General features: G+C 40.7%; 1 protein-coding gene across 1 annotated transcript in view; it reads left to right on the top strand.

The window, feature by feature from the left end:
* LOC122807249 (protein FAM169B-like) overlaps positions 1–20,068 on the top strand; it is a 446,649-nt gene that overhangs the window by 266,926 nt on the left and 159,655 nt on the right. Inside the window, exon 4 of the mRNA XM_044078338.1 lies at positions 5,883–6,057. Within this exon, the coding sequence (XP_043934273.1) occupies positions 5,883–6,057 (175 nt within the window). The remainder of the gene's footprint in view (positions 1–5,882; positions 6,058–20,068) is intronic.

The following is a 20,068-nucleotide window of genomic DNA, read 5'->3' as shown; positions in this document are numbered from 1 at the left end:
TACAGATTTAAATTCCACATGTTACCAACCCCAAACAGTTGGCCAGCTATACCCCAAAATTAGTGGGCAGAGGCTCAAGAGCAAGTACTCTCTCTCTTAAGCATAAAGGCTATTCAAACTGTACCAGAAGAGGAAAAGGGACAAGGTTTCTACTCAAGACTTTTCCTGGTACCCAGAAAAGACAACTCATGGCGTCCTATCCTGGACCTTTCTGTATTAAGCACCTTTTTGGTGATTACAAAATTCAAGATGCTAACACTTCACCAGTTACTCCCTATGCTAGGCAAAGATGCCTGGTTGGCAACAATGGATTTAAAGGAAGCCTACCTGCACATCCCAATCAGGGAATTTTGCAGAAGACTCCTATGCTTCAAAGCAGGTTACATGCACTATCAGTTCTCTGCACTGCCCTTTCGCTTATCTACTGTGCCCAGGGTATTCACAAAGTGCCTAGCTCCAGTGATTGCATTTTGCAGGCAAAGAAATATTCAAATATACCGATACCTGGATGATTGTTTAATTCAGGCAGAAAGCCAGGACATACTTCTGAATCATCTGGCTTTTGTATAAAAGTTGCTAACTTGTCTGGGGTACACCATAAATGAAAATAAATCACATCTGGTATCCTGACAACAAATTATATTCCTGGGGGCAAGCTTGAACACAGCTTTCCAGATGGCTTTCCTCACACCAGAGAAACAAATTCATTTGACAACTTACTTCAAACTAATGACCACAAAAACCCTGCTATCTGCAAGGCAAATGCTGCAAGCCTTGGGGTTCATGGCCCCCTGCATTCTACTACTTCCATATGCAATGCTGCATATGAGGAAACTACAGTGGTATCTAAAAAACCTATGGTGTCAACATTCTCAGGATCTAGAAGCAATGATCCCTATCATACCTTGCCTACAGTTAGAGTTCCTTTGGTGGGCAGAGGCCTGCCACCAAAACAAGGGACTACCATTCACTCTACCCCCTGCCACCCAAACCCTAACAACAGATGCATCAGACTATGCATGGGGGGATCACCTGGCAGGAAGTGCATTCAGAGCAAATGGAACCGAATCCAAATGCACCTGCATATCAATCAAAAAGAAATGTTAGCTGTACAGAATGCTCTGATAGCCTTCAAGGACCACATTCTTCCAGGACAATTAATGGTAAGGACGGACAGCACCACTGTTATGTGGTACATAAACAAGCAGGGGGGGGGGGTACCCATTCTTACCCCCTCTGCAGACTAGCCGTGGCTCTGTGGATCACAGCCTTAAGCTGCCAAGTGCATGTACAGGCTCAATTCCTGCCAGGAAAACTAAATACACTGGCAGACGAACTCAGCAGAAATCTCATGCACCCACATGAGTGGAAACTGGAACCAAAGATTTTCAACATGTTGATAAACAAATGGAGGAGCTCAGATATAGACTTGTTTGCCTCCCCTAAGAACTACCAATTGGACAAATTCTGCACAAGGACTCCCCACAAACAAGCTTGGAAAGCGGATGCTCTGTCCTTCAGCTGGAAAAATCTATCAGTTTATGCCTTTCCTCCTCTGCCTCTACTCTCCAAAGTACTACTAAAGATCAAACAGGGCAAACCAAGGACGATACTGATTGCACCAGACTGGCCACGCCAACACTGGTACCCCCTCTTGCGCAGTTTGTCACTGTTGTCTCCATGGCACCTGCCTCAGACTGCTACCCTGCAGTCACAACAGGAGAGCCAGTTTCTGCACCCTCAACTTCAAACCCTGAACCTGGCAGCCTGGCTAATTACCTAATCTCTCCATTACCATCCCTCAGTAAACAAGTGTTTCATGTCATTTTGGAAGCAAGGAGGCCTAGTACTAAAAAATCTTATGCTGAAAAATTGAAAAGATTCTGTGCCTGGAACCAAACTCAAGGGATGGGCACAGCAGCATCCAATTTACCTCAGATTCTTCAATACTTTACTGAGATGCTTCACAAGTGCCTCTCCTTTTCCTCCATCCGAATTCACGCCTCGGCCATTTCAGCTCATTACAACACAGAACCACCCCTTTTCCCTCATCCACTGCTCAAGCAGTTCCTCAGAGGGGCCAAAAACTTAAGACCACCCAGGAGAGCCCCAACTCCAGCCTGGGACTTTAACCTTGTACTGGAAAAACTCACTCTTCCTCCTTTTGAGCCAGCTGCAAGTGCAGAGTTGAAATTTCTTTCTTGGAAAACAGCCTTCCTTTTAGCAATTACTTCAGCAAGAAGGGTATCCGAACTACAGGCCCTTATGGCAGTGGAGCCGTTCATCATCTTTCATGCGGACAGGGTGCCCCTCAGGACCAATCCCTCCTTCTTGCCCAAGGTGGTATCCTGTGTGGCTCTTAACCAGTCCATTCATTTGCCAACCTTCTTTTCTAATCCACAGAACAAAGGGGAATGAATACTGCACTCCTTAGATGTGCACAGACAACTTAGATTTTACTTGCACAGGACTAAACCTCAAAGTAAATCTGAACAACTGCTGGTGGCATTTGCTGCAGGGGCAGAGGGGAATCCTATTTCAAAGCAAACCATTTCTAAATGTATAGGCCATTGCATTCATTTCTGCTATAAGCACCATGGAAACCTATCCCATGGGGGATTAGACCCCATTCAACCAGGGCTGCATCTACCTCTACAGCCTTTCTCAGAGGTGTACCTACCAGGGACATCCTAGAAGCTGCTACCTGGAGTTCTGTACATACTTTCACCAAGCATTACCATTTACCAATTTTTTTCTAAATCCAGAGCTGGCTTTGCCACTGCAGTCTTGCAGGGCCTTATAGCTGGTCCTAATGCTATCTAAATTCCTCCTCCCATCCTTAGCTTTGGGAATCTACCCAAATGTGATGACTGCAACAGTGAAACACGAAGAACATAGTACAGTTGTGTACACTTACCATAAATGTAGATGTTCGAGTGTATTCACTGTTGCAGTCCTGGTTACCCTCCCTCTTGCCACCTGACTTCTTTTGGCTATACCTCTACTCTCCTTTACTATGCTTAAAATCTTTTTGGTGTATTTGCTTTTTTGTTGGAGGTGTAACCTTGTATATTTATATTTAATTGCTTCCCATTAGGGGGGCACCTGACATCTGGGGCAAGACAAACTGATGTAATGGCATCGGCTGCATGCTTTATACCAATAACTACCTGACGTCATGGAAGATGACAGCAACAATGCAAGACCCAAGATTTTGATAATCAGGCCGACTGAGGGCTACTGCAAACAGATAACCCAAATGTGATGACTGCAACAGTGAATACACTCAAACATCAACATTTATGGTAAGTGTACACAACTGTACTTTTCTTGTTCCCAAGAAGGAGGACTCTTGGAAGCTCATTCTGAATCTGTCCTTTCTCAACACTATTCTGAGGGTCCCCTCTTTCAAACTGTTCTCTCTCTTCAGTGCCTGTTCCCCTTGTTTCTTCCTCAGGCCTGTCTAGTCTTGCTAGACTGGATGGATGCGTAACTTAACATTCCTATTCAGTCTGTCTTTAAGACTTTTTTACAGTTATTTTGTTTCTTCTTCACATTATCAGTTCTCTCCTTTGCAGCATTTTGTCCTTTCTGCAGCGTCTTTACCAAATATTGCCAATTCCACAATATCTAAACTTTTCCCTGCCTGGGCAACTGTCTCATTCAGACTCCTTCCCAGCTGCCTCTTCTTTAGAATTTCAAGTTTACCTTGCTTCAGCTGGAATGTGTACGGTTCATCTTCAGTCTCAAAAAATCTATTCTGACCCCTTCACAGGATCAAATTTTCCTGTAATGCAGGATTTGGACCTTGCCTTTGTTGGTTTTTCTTCTTCTTCCTTCTTTGAAGGTCACCTTATTGACAACTTTCTAATAGTATCTTTTTCCTCTGCAAGTAGTGTCTGCAAGAGACTTTATGTGGGCTCTGGGGTACATGGCTTCCATCTTTCCTATAGTTACTTTCACCAGACTCCAGTTGAGGAAGATCTAAAGACAATCTGGTTTCAACATTGTCACTCTCTGGAATTTCACATTCCTCTCTTGCCTTATCTCATACATGAATGCCATTAGTGGATTCATCAGTTATCTTTGAATCCAAGGTTACATTTTCAAGCTGTTTCCCCCACTCAGGAGTTATATACAGATGCTTTGAATCTGAGATGGGGGAGGGCTTCTTCCAACAATATCAGGGTCCAGGCAGTGTGGTCTTCCCAAAAACTGGAGGACCACACCAACATCGAAGAAATTAGGGCTGTTCTTTTGGCTGTTGAAGGCTGTCATATTCCCTCTTGATTTCAGGTCCACTCTGGGTTTTCACAGACAACACCATTGTCATGTGGTACATAACCTAACAAAGGGGCACAAAGTCATACCTGCTATGCAGACTTGCTGTTCTTACTTGGGAATTTGCTATCCACCATCATCTGATCCTTCAGGCAGTTTACATTCCCTGAGAGCATAATCTTGTGGTAGACAACATGAGCAGGTCCAGAGCAGATCCTCACAAATGGATACTTCTCAGTGAGGTCTTCCTGTACATTATCTGTCTATGGGGTACTCCTGAAGCAGATGTCTTTGCCTCCCCCTGAACAGACAACTTCCTAGGTTTTGTTCCAGGCTGCTGAGTCCTGTAGTTTGAAAAGTGGACCCCATATTTTATTCTTGGAAAGGGATGTTTCTGTATGCTTAGCCCCATCTTCCTCAGTTGTCCAAGGTTTTACACAAAATAATGTGGGACAGGCCCAAAATCTTGTTGGTGACTCCCTTTTGGCCCATACAGCATTGGTTCCCCCTTCTGTTTCATCTGGCCAGGGGCAATCATCTCAAGCTACTTCACAGGATGGATCTCCTCACACAGGCTAAAGGCTGCTTCATTCATCCTCATCTACTCACGCTACACTTGACTCTTTTGGTGATAGGGTTTTGATTCCTTTTTGATACCAAGGACATGCTTTGGGTTTTGCAGGAGGCCAGAAAACTCACTACTAGAAAATCCTATGTTGCTAAATGGAAAATGATTTATCATTGGTGTCGCAGGAATGACCAGACCCTCTTTTAGTTGGTATTCTTACTGTTCTTTCCTATCTGCGTGAGTTGCTCAACTCAGGTCTAACATATTTATCTGTTAAAGTCTATTTGTCAGCCATTTCTGCTTGTCTAACCTTGGATGTGCTACTTTCCTCTAGGTTTGAAGTATAACAATTTCTCCTGTTTGACATCTACTTTTCTGAAGTAAAAGCCAACACCAAAGGGTTCTGGCTGACTAAGTTTGCAGATGATTACAAGCTAGAAGCAGTCATTGAATCCCCAAATGACTTAGCCATCTTGCAAGAAGGTTTGTTCCAAATAAATAAATGGTGCCCAAATCTTGGACTGGCACTAAATTCCAAAATATGCAGTACTGTATCCTTTGGAAAGTCATCTACCCCAGGGAACTACCACACTGACAGCACACCCCTAAGAGTTGACTCTGCTGTTCAGAATTGGGAATATTAACTGTTTTAAACAAATTGGATTTCGGCTGTATTTTTTTTTGCTTTCATTTCTTATGCATTTTAGTATTATTGCTGAAGAGGTTGATGAGTATGTATATTTTATATAAAACATTCTGAAGGTGTGGGTATCTTTTTGTCATGCTGCCTGTTTTTTTTTTTTGTTTTTTTTATTCTAACTGCCACTTCTCAATGATACATTATTGTAAAGTTATTTATTAATGACATCAGGATATTCTCATAATGGCTAATATAAACCCAGTTGTTTATGATTCTGTTGATGTAACATCAGTAACATATATTGTTCACCTATGAAGAAAATGTCATCATTGTAAATATATGCATTAACAGACTGCTAACATTTATACTGAGTGGTTGAAACTTCTGTTACAGGTCAAGTCTTTAGGTGAAAGGATTGTCCTTTATGTGCTAAATATGATTTGCGGAAGAATGTCAGAGGTATCCCCCACTTCAGATACCTTCTTCCATGCCCATGGCCCAGAAGAATATGCTAAGATATTCTGGGAGGATGGAGAAGCAGTTGGGTTCTATACAGTCAAGAGGAAAGGTAATGGAAAATAATATTTTTATTATATAATTACATATGCATACATATCCTAATGAGAAAGAACCATGTGCAAGGGTACAACCATGATTTCTGGAAATACACAGCAGACACTGGATTGTTGCCACTACCCTCTATATTTGGTTACAGTGTACCCTTCTCACAAATCATACTCAGGGTTACAGCCATAACTTCTTGAGTGGCACACCAAGGTCCTAAGTTGCAGCAATTCCTCAACAGTAAACAATCGATCTTTGTTCTGTAGTGTATATCATATCCCTTTCATTTGAAGCCTCTGTCTATTAAAAAGCTACCCTCTATTAGAAGCCAAACTAATAATAATCATGGTAATGATAATTATAATAACGAAGCCCCCCTCTAGTAGAAACCCCACCAATAATAGTAGTAATAATAATCATAAATAATAATAATAGTAATACTGTAGTGCATGGAGTGCCATGATTACACTCTGAAAAGGCAAAGCACTTCTGTCTGCAAGATCCGATCTTAAATGTTAAGCATCCCTGCTTAAGTTGTTAAGACTGGGTATTGTGTTAGGCAGTAAAACCTGCCAGTAAATGACAGCAGCAGAATTAAAAACAGATTTATTTCTGCCTGCTGTCTGTGCCAGTAATCTTCCCTGACTTTAACGTAAGTCAGTGTGTCATGCTGTCTTTTAGACATGGCTCTGTAAGTGCTCCTTGGCTTTGAAAGCCAACAAAACATGTAATGCTTTTTTCTCTAACTAGTAGTACATGGAGCTGATGCTGCTGAATGCACTACAAAGAATTATGATCGGGTCTCCAATTAATAACCCGTTATTATCTGTTCTTGACATGAGTGCCTAGATTCACCTTTCAAGCTGAATTTCACAGCATCACTGTCTCAAAAATATATTATTATGGTAACAATCAGTGACCCACTCATAAATCTCAGTAATATTAATAATAATAATTATAGTAAAAGCTACCCTGTAATATAACACACAGCTGTTAATGGTGGTGAACAGTGAAGGATGCAGAGTTTAATGAAGTACTAGAAAAGGAGCCGAGATGTTGCCTTCTAGAATCCTCTGGCTCTCTGATGTTTATTGAATGCCTGAAGGAGATTATTGTTAGCTACAGGCATTTTTAGAGTTTGCGCTTTTTGTTTCTACCAAATTAAACTATCTGTGATGGCCTGGAAGAATTCAAAAATGCTATATTTTGTCTTTGTATTGAAGCAAAACAACAGGTGCACTATTTTCTAAGAGTCCTTTTATTATTTCACCATGTAATTTTGTCTTCAGTTCTTTAGCAATAATAGATTTGAATGTCATGTTTTGAATCCAGTAAGTAAACATGACTCAGCATATGATCTGTGATAATCCATATTTATTAAAATTGAATGCCCCAGTCACTGAATGTATGATGTTGTAGATTTGTCGTCAGCAGTACCAGGCTTGTTTGCAGCACACTAGTGATGATCAACACTATTATGTATTATCTGTAATGTGTGAAAACTCAGTTTTGCATTGGAAGATCAAGACCACCATATAGGTGATCCTTCTTTCCCTGAAATGCAACAATCTCAGAGTTAGTGCATGCAAGAAGTAGCATGTTGGAGTGCACCACAGGAGTTTGTTTCTCTACCAAAAATGCTTTTCTGAACCCCTTGTCAATACTACATCTTCATTCGTTCACAGACTTTATTCATACTAATGGACTTTGTAAAGTTTGATGTGAATGAAGTTCATGAATGAATGAATGACGTTTTAGTGCTGATTGCACATATTCACAACTTTATTCATTCTTCAGCTTCAGAAAATGGATCTTTTTTTTTTTTATTTTAGAAATCTGTAACAACATAGCAAACAATTTAAAAACTTAGGCTTTTTTATTTTCTGACAAGTTAATAATGTGTAACCGGAGTTTTTTTTAACTTATAAAGTTGCGACTACCAAGTACTGTTTTATAAAGTAGAGCTTTTTTATTACTTTCAAATGTAACATTGAAACAAGCTGCAAAGGGATTTTAAGCAAGGCCATGAAAAGCTGGAGGAAAAGTCTTTTATTTTCTTTTTTTGAACAGAGGTTAAATAGACTCACCTGCAGGTTTACTTAGAATCCACGCCTCATCTTATTAAAGCTGTAGGTCAAAATCTATAATCACAGTAGTAACTACAGTCTCTATCAAAGAAATATTGCTTGTATTACAAGCCTCTATTTTAATAACCTTTAGTATGTCAAGCATCACTTTGAAGATAGTTACTTCCTTTGCCATCTTAGTCGTACCTTTTGTTTTTCATTAATATGTTAGAAGATGGGAAACTTAAGGTGTCAAAATAAAAAAAAATTGCCCCCACAAATATGAGGTGTATTTTAGTCTGCACTCATGATTGCATGGTCTGAAATATAAATATACATTTGAAAGGCCTCATTTGTGTTTTAAAACTATATTATTGGGCAGGACCTGTAAAAAATAAATTGCTTCTGGAGACGAAGTTTCTCTTCATTCTTTTTCTTCTAGCCACCCAGTGAAGTGAATATCATCTGTAGATGATTGTTGTTGTCAAAGTGACACCCTGACTCCATGTGCAAAAATGGGGAAAAGGGTTTGTTGATGGATGGACAAATGGATAGGCATATTTTTTCTTTATTTGTACCTGTTTGAATGTTGGTAAAATGAAAAGATAACTAGAAGTCCTTGTATTCATATGCTACTGTATCCATAACACAAGGGAGTCTACCTCTGGTCAACTGTCGTACGTCCGCCAGTCTATAAAAGATAGATGCTACCGCTAGTGTGCGTGTGATGTCCCACATCTCTCTCTGCAGACGTCAGTCATAAACAGATGTCGGGTACAAAACGGATGTGAAGAAGTCGCCTAGCAGCATTAAAATTTTATTTAGAGAATCAGTGACTCAAATGTTTAGCTACAGCTATGGATCCAACTTTGGGTTCCTTGGATGAGCCACCAGTCAAAAAAGGCAAGAAATCAAGCCTGAACTGACTGCTGTGCCCACCATTCCAGCCATACCTCTCAAGGCCGGTGAAAGCCCAGAGTCCAAGCCAGAATCCTTGGACCTTCCTTTAGTGGGTACCCCAGAGGAAGCAGTTAAAGAAGCCGAGGGCACATCCCAGAGGGAATTGCAGGCATCCCTGTCAGTTGCCAAGGGGGAACCTAGACTCATCATTTCTGAGGGCCATGTAGGGTCTCTCAGATTGTAGTTTAGGGGGATGTTTCCACCGACATTGTGGTGTGCATTCCGGCATCCGGCCCTCCAACTCTACACCACATCTCTGATTCCTCAGCTTCGGAATCCCATAAAAAGAAGAAGCAAAAGGCCAAGCATCTTGCTCCTTCTCTGATGCCTGCAGCCTCTGAACAGCTTCTTGATGGGCAGGCCTTCACCCAAGGCCTTCTAAATGCCTTCCTGGCCTTACACCATTTCTGCTCTGGTCCAGGCCCCTGCTGTGTCCACCCCTAAGGGTAAACTTGGCCCCAACATCTCTTCTGAAGAAGAGGATTCATCAGGAGATGAATCCCTCCCTTACACCTCTCAAATTGGTTCCCTTCCAGGGTATGCTTCCCCAGAGGAGGAGTCTAATGGCACAGATTCCCCAGGAGAAGATATTACCTTCAGGGAAATTATTGCTCAAATTAAAGTTTTTTTCAAGTGGGACAGCAGTCAGGTCACCAAGACCCAAAAGAGGTATTATTAACTTTTACAGATGGAGTCTCCTAACCCATTTGCTGTACCTCCAGTGCACCCTGCCTTCTTGGATGCTTTCCTGGCTGCTTCAAAAAAACAGATTCCCAACCTTTCACACCGAAATGCCCAGACATATTGTACAAAGTCCTTGAAGTGGCTAAATTACTTTACAAAGCCCCTGCTGCAGACCCTTCAGTCATTGCTGTGGCTGCAGACAGTACCTCCAAGTTACTCCCTTACACCTCCCTCCTGCCCTCTGACAAGGAGAGCAGATTAATGGAGTGCCTAGGGAAAAGAGTGCACAGTTCTGCTACCTTAACAGTGAGAGCCATCAACTAACAGACCCGCATGGCCAAATACTCTGATGGCTGATGTGGCTAAACAATTGGGAGATCTCCCTGACTCCACAGCCAAGGCTAAAATATCTACTGTTTTGAATTCCTGCACTCAGGTAACTAAGCACTCTATCAAGTGCAGTTATGATGCAATAGAGGCCTCAGCTAGGGCTGCCATCTCTGGGTCTGTCATCAGGTGATACTCCTGGCTTGGATTGCAGCCTCTCCCTGACGACATCAAGTCAAACCCCCTGGATGCACCCCCGGACAACAAAGACTTATTTGGTTCAGCAGCTGACCTCTTCAAGACCCTTCAAGTAAAGGGTAAGGAATTACAGGATTTGAGACGGATTTTTGTTTCCACTGTTCACGATTTCAAAGAAACTACCCTAGCAAAACATTATTTGTGAGAAGGCCTGCCAGACAGATGCCAACAAAAAACAATAAAGACTCCAGGAAACAGTTCTCTTCCAGGTCTGCTCCCAAACAGCCCTTTCAGGGTAAGCCTGGTAGCCTCTGACTACCAGGCACTACATCCAGACACTACTCTTTTCATGCATCTCTCTCTCTCTCTCTATCTCTCCTTCCCTGCTTGGAATCAGGCTACTCTGGACTCATGGGTCCTCTCTATAATAAAACAGGGATACTTCATGACATGGGAGGCCAAACCTACTCCCAAAGGCATCCCTCAACCTCCTTGAGGCCAACTGGTTTTCTTTCCTCTGGTTCTTCAGGAACTCCTGGTACAAGGAACAATTCAAGTAGTCCCTACTCATGCAAGAGGAAAGGGGATTTACTCCAGGATATTCCTGGTCCCCAGAAACGAAGGTCCCTGGAGACCAATCCTGGACTTGCCCCATTTCAACACCTTCCTCCAGGTTACCTCCTTTTTGATGCTCACTCTTCCTATCCTTCTTCCCCTGATCCTTCTCCAGACCTTCTTAGTGTCCCTGGATATAAAAAAACACCTACTTACACATCCCTATCCATCCCATCTTCAGAAAATTCCTCCTCTTCTCAGTGGATTCTGCACACTTTCAGTTTTGTGCTTTGCCTTTTTGTTTCTCTATGGCCCCGAGAGTGTTTACAAAATGCCTTGCACCAGTCATGGCTTTTGCCAGGGAAATGGGAATCCAACTCTTCCCCTATCTAGATGATATCCTGATTCAGACACTGTCAGTTCCAATGGTCCTACAACATTTGAACTTCACTATTTCCCTCTTGAGAAGTCTGGGATGCACCATAAATCTCAAACAATCATCCTTGTTACCCTCACAGAATCAGGTGTTCCTGGGATGTTGGATCCTAAAAGTGAAAATGGTGGCCTGTCTTCCCCTAGAAAAACATTGTGGCACTCACTTCTTATTTCAAGGAAGCACTTCCCCTCAAAGCCCTGTTGGCCATGGAATTTCTGCTGGGATTCATGGCTTCCACCATCCCCATGGTACCCCTAGCAAAGCTTCACAAGAGGAAGTTCCAATGGTACTTGAGAACAATCTGGAAGCAACATCTGCATCTCATGGAGTTCATGGTCCCCATGCTGCCATGCCTTGCCAGAGAACTGAATTGGTGGTAGCCCAGATTCAGGACAACCCAGGCCTACCCCTACAGCCCCTGCCCCCCAAGCAGGACCTCTTCACAGATGCTTCAGACACAGGGTGGGGAGCACCCTTAGGAGAATGTAGAGTGACAAACTCATGGACCCTCACTCAACAGAATGTGCACATCAATATCAAGGAGATTAGAGTCTCGATATTGGCCCTACAAATTTTCAAAGATCATCTCCTACCAGGCATGCTGTGGTGGTACACAGATAATACCACTGTGCTGTGGTGCATCAACAAACAGGGGGGACAAGGTTCTACCTCCTGTGCTGGTTGGCCTACAAGTACATGAAATCACTCTGGAGAGACAAGTCAACATCCAAGCTGTCTACATACCTTCAGCAGACAATGTGATGGCAGATTCTTTAAGTAGGCCGATGACTCTATCTCACGAGGGAATGCTAAACAGGGATGTGTTCCTGGAAATGGTCCATCGATGGGGTATCCCAGATATGGATCTGTTTGTCTCCCCCATGAATAGGCAGCTTCCACCCTTCTGCTCCCGGGTACCACATCCGGAGGCATGGAGGATGGCTGCTGTCTCATTCCCTTGCAAGGGGATGTACGCATATGCATTCCCCCCTTCCCTCTCACACAAAATGTTTGGCTGAAAATTCTGAAAGGACAACCTCAAAACTTGTTGGTGATTCCCTGCTGGCCAAGGCAGCATTAGTTCCCCCTGTTATTCCATCTAGCAAAGGGCAATCACCGCAAGTTACCTCACCAAATGGACCTGCTCACACAGGAGCAGGGAACACAGTCTTACACCCCCAACTGTCCACCCTGAACCTTATACTGTGGGTAATAGGGCACTGATTCCCCTCAGATACCTATACACAGAGGACATGCTTCAGGTTTTGCAGGAGGCCAGAAAACCAAATATCAGGAAATCATACCTTTCAGAGTGGAAGAGATTTTCTGTCTGGTATCTAAAACACAATTTACAACCACTGGCAGTAGAACCTCTAGTGGTATTGTCCTACCTATGTGAATTGATGTAGTCTGGACTATCTTATTTTTCCATCAAGACCCATTTATCTGCTGTCTCAGCTTGCCTGCCTCTCTCACAACCTTTGGCTTCTAGGTTGGAAGCTAAACTTTTTCTAAAAGGGGTTCTGCACCTCAGACCTCCAGGGAAGCCCATTCCACCTCCTTGGGATCTAAATTTCATACTGGAGAAGTTGACATTCCCACCTTCTGAGCCAGCCAAAGACTACTCTCTCCAACACTGTACTTGGAAAACTGTACTTTGGTGGCCATTACTTCAGCCAGAAATATTTCAGAACTTCAAGCCCTTATGGCCTCTCAGCCATTTACTGTGTTCCACAAGGACAGGGTGTGTTTACGTACCAACCCAAACTTCATGCCCAAAGTGGTCAATGAACTGTCCTTGAATGAGGCCATCAACCTACCAACCTTCTTCCCTTCACCTCAAAACTTGACTGAAAGGCTGTTTCATTCCTTAGATGTACACAGATAACTCAGATACTGTTTGGCTTAGACCAAATCCATCCATAAATCAGACAGGGTCTTCGTCTCTTATCACCCAAGAGCCCTGGGACACCCTGTTTCCAAGCAAACCATATCCTCTTGGATATCTAAAACCATCACCTTTTGTTATACAACCCATAGCAGAAGGTTTCCCTTTCCAGTAAAGGCACACTCCACTAGGACACCTCGGGGGTCTTTTTCAAGGGTTTTGTTACAACTGCCATTTTATAAGCAGCTACATGGTCCTCTGTCCATACCTTCACAAAACGCTACAAGTTGGACATTGTTTCTAGAGGCAGAGCAGGCTTTGCCAGATCCAGCCTTCATGGGTTTGTGGAAAATGCTTCTGGTCCTCCACCCAAATCTTAGTGCAGGAGTTTTTGCACTCTCCCTTGTATTATGGATACAGCAGCACATGAATAGAAGGACATAGTATTGTTGTGTAAAATCTTACCATAACTTTAGATGTCCTTCTCTTCTATATGCTGCTGTTTAGTTTCCCACCCTACCTTCCTCCTGACACTTGCCTGAGTCCTGGAGTACCTACTCCATAGTCGATTCCGGCGGCATTCAGTTCTGAGGTAGGTGCATGCTGACGTCCATTTTGTACCCAATGTCCATTTATGCAGAGAGAGATGTGGGACATCACACACACCCTAGTGGTAGCATATATCTTTTGTAGAATGGCTAGACATATGAGAGTCGACCAGAGGCAGACTCCCTTGTGTTATGGAGCAGCATACAGAAGAAAAGGACATCTAAAGTTATGGTAAGATTTTACAGAACAATACTTTCTTGACATAATACTGGCTTGTAATTACACTAAAGAATTCCATGTACTGGAATTGGCAAAATATGACTCACACTGAAGTGATGCATGTAATGTAAATCCATCCATGGACTATAATAAACATACTACTGTATATTCATAGTCATGTCCATTAAAGTCTATGGATGTATTTACATATTAGCCATCTGGCAATGCCACTGGTGGCTATAGAAAAAAATGTTTACAAATCTTTTTCAGTTAAAAATGATCCACATTAAACAGCTTGCACAGTTGTGAACAATATTGCAGTATCACACTGTGTTTATACCAGCTGTACACTTTTAACTAAACAGAATAATTTTACAGTTCATTGATTGTAGCTAATAAAAAAGATTCCAAGCTTGGATACATAGTGCTGTTTCAGGGCCCTAGTCATAAAACCTTATGTTACCACCAAAGGTTCTGTAGACACTTAAAACAAAGTATCAAAAAGATCCACAGCCAAGGTACTAAAGGGCAAAATAAATCTCCAGCAAACAAAAGCAACTCCTGCAGTTACCTTTGCAAGAAAATGTGTGTTGTTATACAAACAGTTTTTAGAATAAGACATGTATTTTGGAGACAATTGGAGGAGTTTTTTTTGGTTAGTCAAGATTTGTTTCACAATTAAAACAACTGTAAGCAGTAAAGCAGAATCTCACAAGGAGTATTGTGTGATCTTGGTCCTGTGTGCTCTAACCACCTATCCTGTAAGCTAAAGAGCCCACCACCCAATTGTGCACTATTCACCAAGGCAGCACATGTGCAGTCCCAGCCTGCCCAGGCAGTCTTAAGCTATAGGACAAGAATGTAAGACAGTACAGCAGTGCTGTGCTGTGCCTAGCAGTAATTGGACAAAAACGACAGACAGTACAGCAGTGCTGTGCTGTGACTAGCAGTAATAGGACAAAAATGTCAGACAGTACAGCAGTGCTGTGCTGTGACAAGCAGTAATAGGACAAAAACTTCAGACAGTACAGCAGTGCTGTGACTAGCAGTAAAAGCACAAGAACATCAGACAGTGCAGATATTTTCCTCCCCTAAAAATAAAACTGTAAACATTTCCATGTTATTAGATAGTATTTTAAATCCAGTTGTCCAGAAAAGTCAATATTTTTTAAAAGATTCATGGATTTTTTTAGACCACTTAAAGGGGTATAATTGTGATGGAAATGAATGTTTTTTTATGTACTGTTGATGTCAGTTCTTTATACACTTCTATTAATCAAGAACAAGGTATTCAATTTGTTGAGTTATTTTTAACCAGCGATGCACCCCGGTTAATTTTAGACATCAAAACCATATGTGTATTATTGGATCTTGTGCTTAGTAACAACTTTTTTGTTTTTGCGTCTTGTATCTCTCAGCAGATTTCTGATGTAGTGATGGGGGCAAGAGTTGCCCCTCTCTTGCTAATTTAATTAGGTGCTGGTGGGAATACTATTATTTGTTTAATTTTCCCTGATTTAAATTTGTTACCTTCTATCAAAGGTACATTGATGATTTGTTTTTTGTTTGGAAGGGTAGTAAACTGGAATTTTATACTTTTGTTACTGAAATGAATCAAAGTGTAGTATGGCTTATGTTTGAGGTCCGTGGCTTTGGCACAATGGTTAATTTTTTGGACATTCAACTTATCATGGATTGTGTACAACAAAGATTTATTAGTAATATTTTTAGAAAGAAAACCTTTAGTACTAATTACTTACATTTTAGTAGTTTTCATCCTACATTTATGAAACTTAACATTTTTAAAGGACAGATCATTAATATTAGTCATATGGTAAATGATGATGTTTTTCTTAGAGGTCAGCATTTTGATTGACATGTTTTTGGAGAGGGAGTACCCACAGTCCAAATTAAGAGAGATTTCCGATCAGATTATAGGAAGAAGGCATTCTGATTTTCCCCCTAGTCTGACATCTGGGTTTGTTCCCAAGAAATCAGATGAGAGGGACAGGAGTGATAAGATACTGGCCTTTCCTATGAGTTATGAATTTAGGATAATTGGAAGGTCATTCTTGGAAATAAGGACCTCAGTGATGTAATAGGTGTTCAACCAAATTTTATTTACAGAAAAACATGTCATCTCAAAGGTTTATTAGAGCACCTTCCTAAAGGCAATGATTATGATAGTCTAGGCATGTCAAGGGTGCAGGTACTGTAGGTTTATTTATCCATGTAGTCAATATTTTTTTACCCATTTGGAGTTTGTTTTTGAACCTATGGATAGGTTTAATTGTACAATTTCAGGTCTGGTCTACATGGCCACGTGTTGCTCCTGTAATTGTTTTTATATAGGGAAGACAACAAGGTCTTTGAGTTGTCATATAAATGAACACATTAAGGCCATAAAAAATTATGATTTTAGTAATGCCCCAGCCAAACACAGCAAGGAGTGTTGTTCCTTTAAAAAGTTTTATTTTTTTGATTTTTCAAAAAGTTGAGTCTAAGTTGTTTGTTGAGCAGTACAACAATTTCTTAGAGTTTTTAGAACTCAAATGGCAAGTGTTTTTACGTGCAGATGTTTTTTCCAGGATTAAATTGAGACTATTTCTATTGAGTTTACTAAGGTACAAATATATTTAATAATATTGTTATTTTGCTAGTTTTAAGATTCTGTCTATGTATATACTGTCTTTTTTGACCAAGAGTGGTTTCCTTTTAAATTTACTATGATTGTGATTGGATAATTAGTTTAATGAGGGTTATGCCCATTGTTTAAAAGTGTGGTTTGTAGTTGTTATTGTTATTCTGAAGAAGTTCTACAAGTAAAGTGAACGTAAGCGCTAATTTGTACTCTGTGTTTTGTTTTTCCTCATTTTCATTCACTGTTGCAGTGTTTTGTTTTTTTTTGGGGGGGGGGGGTTCCTGCTTCCTCACAAGTGTTTTTACCCGGTTCTCGTTTGTACTGTTTCTGAGGCTACACAGTGCTACCTGTCATTCCTGAGTGTAGAAGCACCTGGTATGCGTTAGTGTACTAGGTGTTTCTTTATACCATGCAAGAAACCAGGAATGTGACTGTACTCTCCAGAGATCTGCTGCAGTTAATTTCTGTGAAAAGCGATTGTCCCCTGCAGCATACTGACGTTTGTGTGCAAGATGCATTTTCCAGAGTTATACTGAAGAGTGTGTTCAACATTCCTTTACACATCTGCAGACTGCCTACATGAATGCCTGGGACAGCCTTTAAGTACATACCTTTTAACCTTTCTTCAGCAGAATGTATGACACAGTGTGTCTACTAGTGGCCATAATGTCTGACAAGAGTTTAGATTTGAAATTGGAAGCACAAACACCACCATGGAATCAAGTGCAGCAATATTTATAATGTCTGTGTTGGTAGACATCTTACATAATTATGAATTTATGCCTCAATTTGTTTTCTTCTTGTAGTTCAAATTGTTTTTGGGCTTAAATGACCCCACTCATAATATGTAACATTTGAGTCTTACAATTTAGTGTGACTTATCACTCTCAGATGACCAACTTTATACTTCATCTAAAAGCTCTGGCCTACATTCACTTTTCTAACCCTGAAAAAAGCTACACAGATCAACAGCTATTTTAAACACAGCATTCATATGTGCATCTAAAAGGAAATTATATTCATTTGCCATTCAATATTTTATAGAAAAAAAATATTAAATGGCAAGTGATAGAACCCAATGAGTCAATCATCAGCTGATCAAAAAATTTAAACATTTTTTTTAATGGAGGCAAACCCCACAGCACCCCCTCATCCCCTGATAATTTTATGTCTGTATATCTATGTAGATATATCTATATTTATATAGCTATATTTATCTGTATAGTTAGATCTATATCTGTATCTATTTATATGTATGTATATCAGCTCCGAGATCACATTGCAATTCGGAAAGGGAAAATTCTTAATTTCCCCTCTGTACCACAAGCGTTCATACATTTAGAAGGCCAGTATGTGTAATCAGCTGATTTTTGATTATACATAATTTAAAATTTTTTTTATTTTTGGTAAATAAATTGGACTTTCAACCATTTCTTTGTAAACAGTGTATATATATATATATATATATATATATATATATATATATATATATATATATATATATATTTATATTTAAAATATGTTACTAAACATACATACACTTTTTAGGTGTATAATGATTAGACACTACACATGTGAACAGAATGCTAAAGGGCTCATACCATCCTTAAATGTGCTTTTCTATGTAAGCTTTAATTATTAGATAACAAGGTAAAACCTATTTGCAAGGACAAAAGCCACATCACTATGGCTAGGCTTACAAATGCCCCAGGGCAGATAGCCTAGTACTGTACTATACTATGAAACTATGATATTCTTTGACATTATTCCTCAGTTTTCAGCTACCCAGCTAACACTTTTTGTCATCGGGATCTGAGGCACAGAGTACAAGAAACCTTTCCAGAGTTATCCATACTTGTCCTGTATTTTCATGAAGCTTAACAACCTTGAGGCCTTGTCTTCTCTGGTGGTGATGCTAGCCCAGCTTGTATATGGGATGTATAAGGTTCATCAACTCCTACTTGATTAATGGACTATGTCATAGAAATTTGTAAACTTTCACTAAGGTTGTGTGTGATCTCAGGACTAATTTATTAATTTTTTGGAAGTAAAATTGACACAGCAAACATTCCATAAAATTCTATAACCTTTGTATACCACCAAGGTCATACAACAACACAGTAATAAATGCCAATGTTAGTATTCCATATATTCAAAAATGTTTTAGCATTCCCTTCCAAATACCTTTGGAAAGCACATGCCTCTGTGGCTGTCACTGTGTGTCTTCTTTTATCTCCAACACTTTGCTTTTTCCTTGGCACATGCAGTATCCTTCTTGACTTGCTATGTAGTCAGTGCATTGTCCTGTAGGCTAAGAGAATGTGTTGCTGCCTTTTATGACAGCTCGCATTAATGTTTTTTTTTAATAGCCGCTGTCTTTTGCAATAGTGTACATTTCACTTTGTCACTGGCTTTAGCTGCATATTTTGCAACACTTGCCACACTCAGCAGTGAAGCAGATGGTAAAGCAAGCTCTGCCTCTTTTGTCTTTCAATTTCTGGAGAGTGGTAGAGGCTACTTTAAGCCCCTTCCCATTCTTAATTAATTGGAAGAAGACTTTTGGCTTTAGCCTAGGTAAGGTGAGAATCATGAAGTGGGAAGTATCCCTAAATATCTGTAAAAGTCTGAATGGGAATCATTATTCTTACTGTTGTGATTTTCCTTTTTGTCCCCAAAAAAGTAACAGCTTTAATATCCAGGGTACTTCATGATGTATATAAGATTGAGTTCATCCTTTTTTTTTTGTTTTAGTTTGTTATTTTTCCTCAGACATTCCCGTGTTTAGGAGAGTGCATGTCTTACATCAGTACATGCTGAGACATTATGCATGATACTACAACAGTGCACTTTGCCCCTGAACCTGACAGTTGTTTCTCTGTGTTCACACAGTTCAGATCTCAATCCTAACTCTATCTGTCCTTGATGTTCCTGATTGGTCTGGTTGCTTTTCAAGGCATCTACCAGTCAGAGGCTACAACAAGCCTACAGACCCTTGCATCATCTGGGACAAGACTTGTGATCACCAAACACGATGTGACCTGTTCTCATCTTGGGATTGGTGCTAATGTTTTGCTTCTAGTAAGAGAAGAGGCAAAGGAGCATTGTATCCCAGCAGAGGGAATCTGTGGTGAGACCAGCACTAGTAGTAGCCATTCATGTGACTCCCTTCTTTTCATCATTCTTGACAAGCTCGTTCTTTGCTTTCAGTAAGTGCTATTTGATTTGTTTCTAACTTCAGAGTATCTGCCTAAATACATCACCCATACATCACCAGGGTCTACTTATTAGTTTCCTCCTCAAGTGTAAGCAGTGTCCTGTATAGACACAGACATCTTGAGTGAAAGAGCGATTGAAATTTCACCAGTACCTGGTTGCACACAGGACAACTACTTTGCAATGACAAGCACTGCCCCAGAGTTGCAAACCAGATACTCCTGGCATTGCTTTATATTCTCACTCCAACTGTCTAATCAGTAAAAAGGAACTGATGTT

The sequence above is a fragment of the Protopterus annectens genome, chromosome 7.part0 (genome assembly GCF_019279795.1).
Source record: "Protopterus annectens isolate FY-2018-M chromosome 7.part0, PAN1.0, whole genome shotgun sequence".
NCBI lineage: Eukaryota > Metazoa > Chordata > Ceratodontiformes > Protopteridae > Protopterus > Protopterus annectens.
Note: the sequence above shows the minus strand (reverse complement) of the source record. Positions and strands in the feature narration are given on the sequence as shown.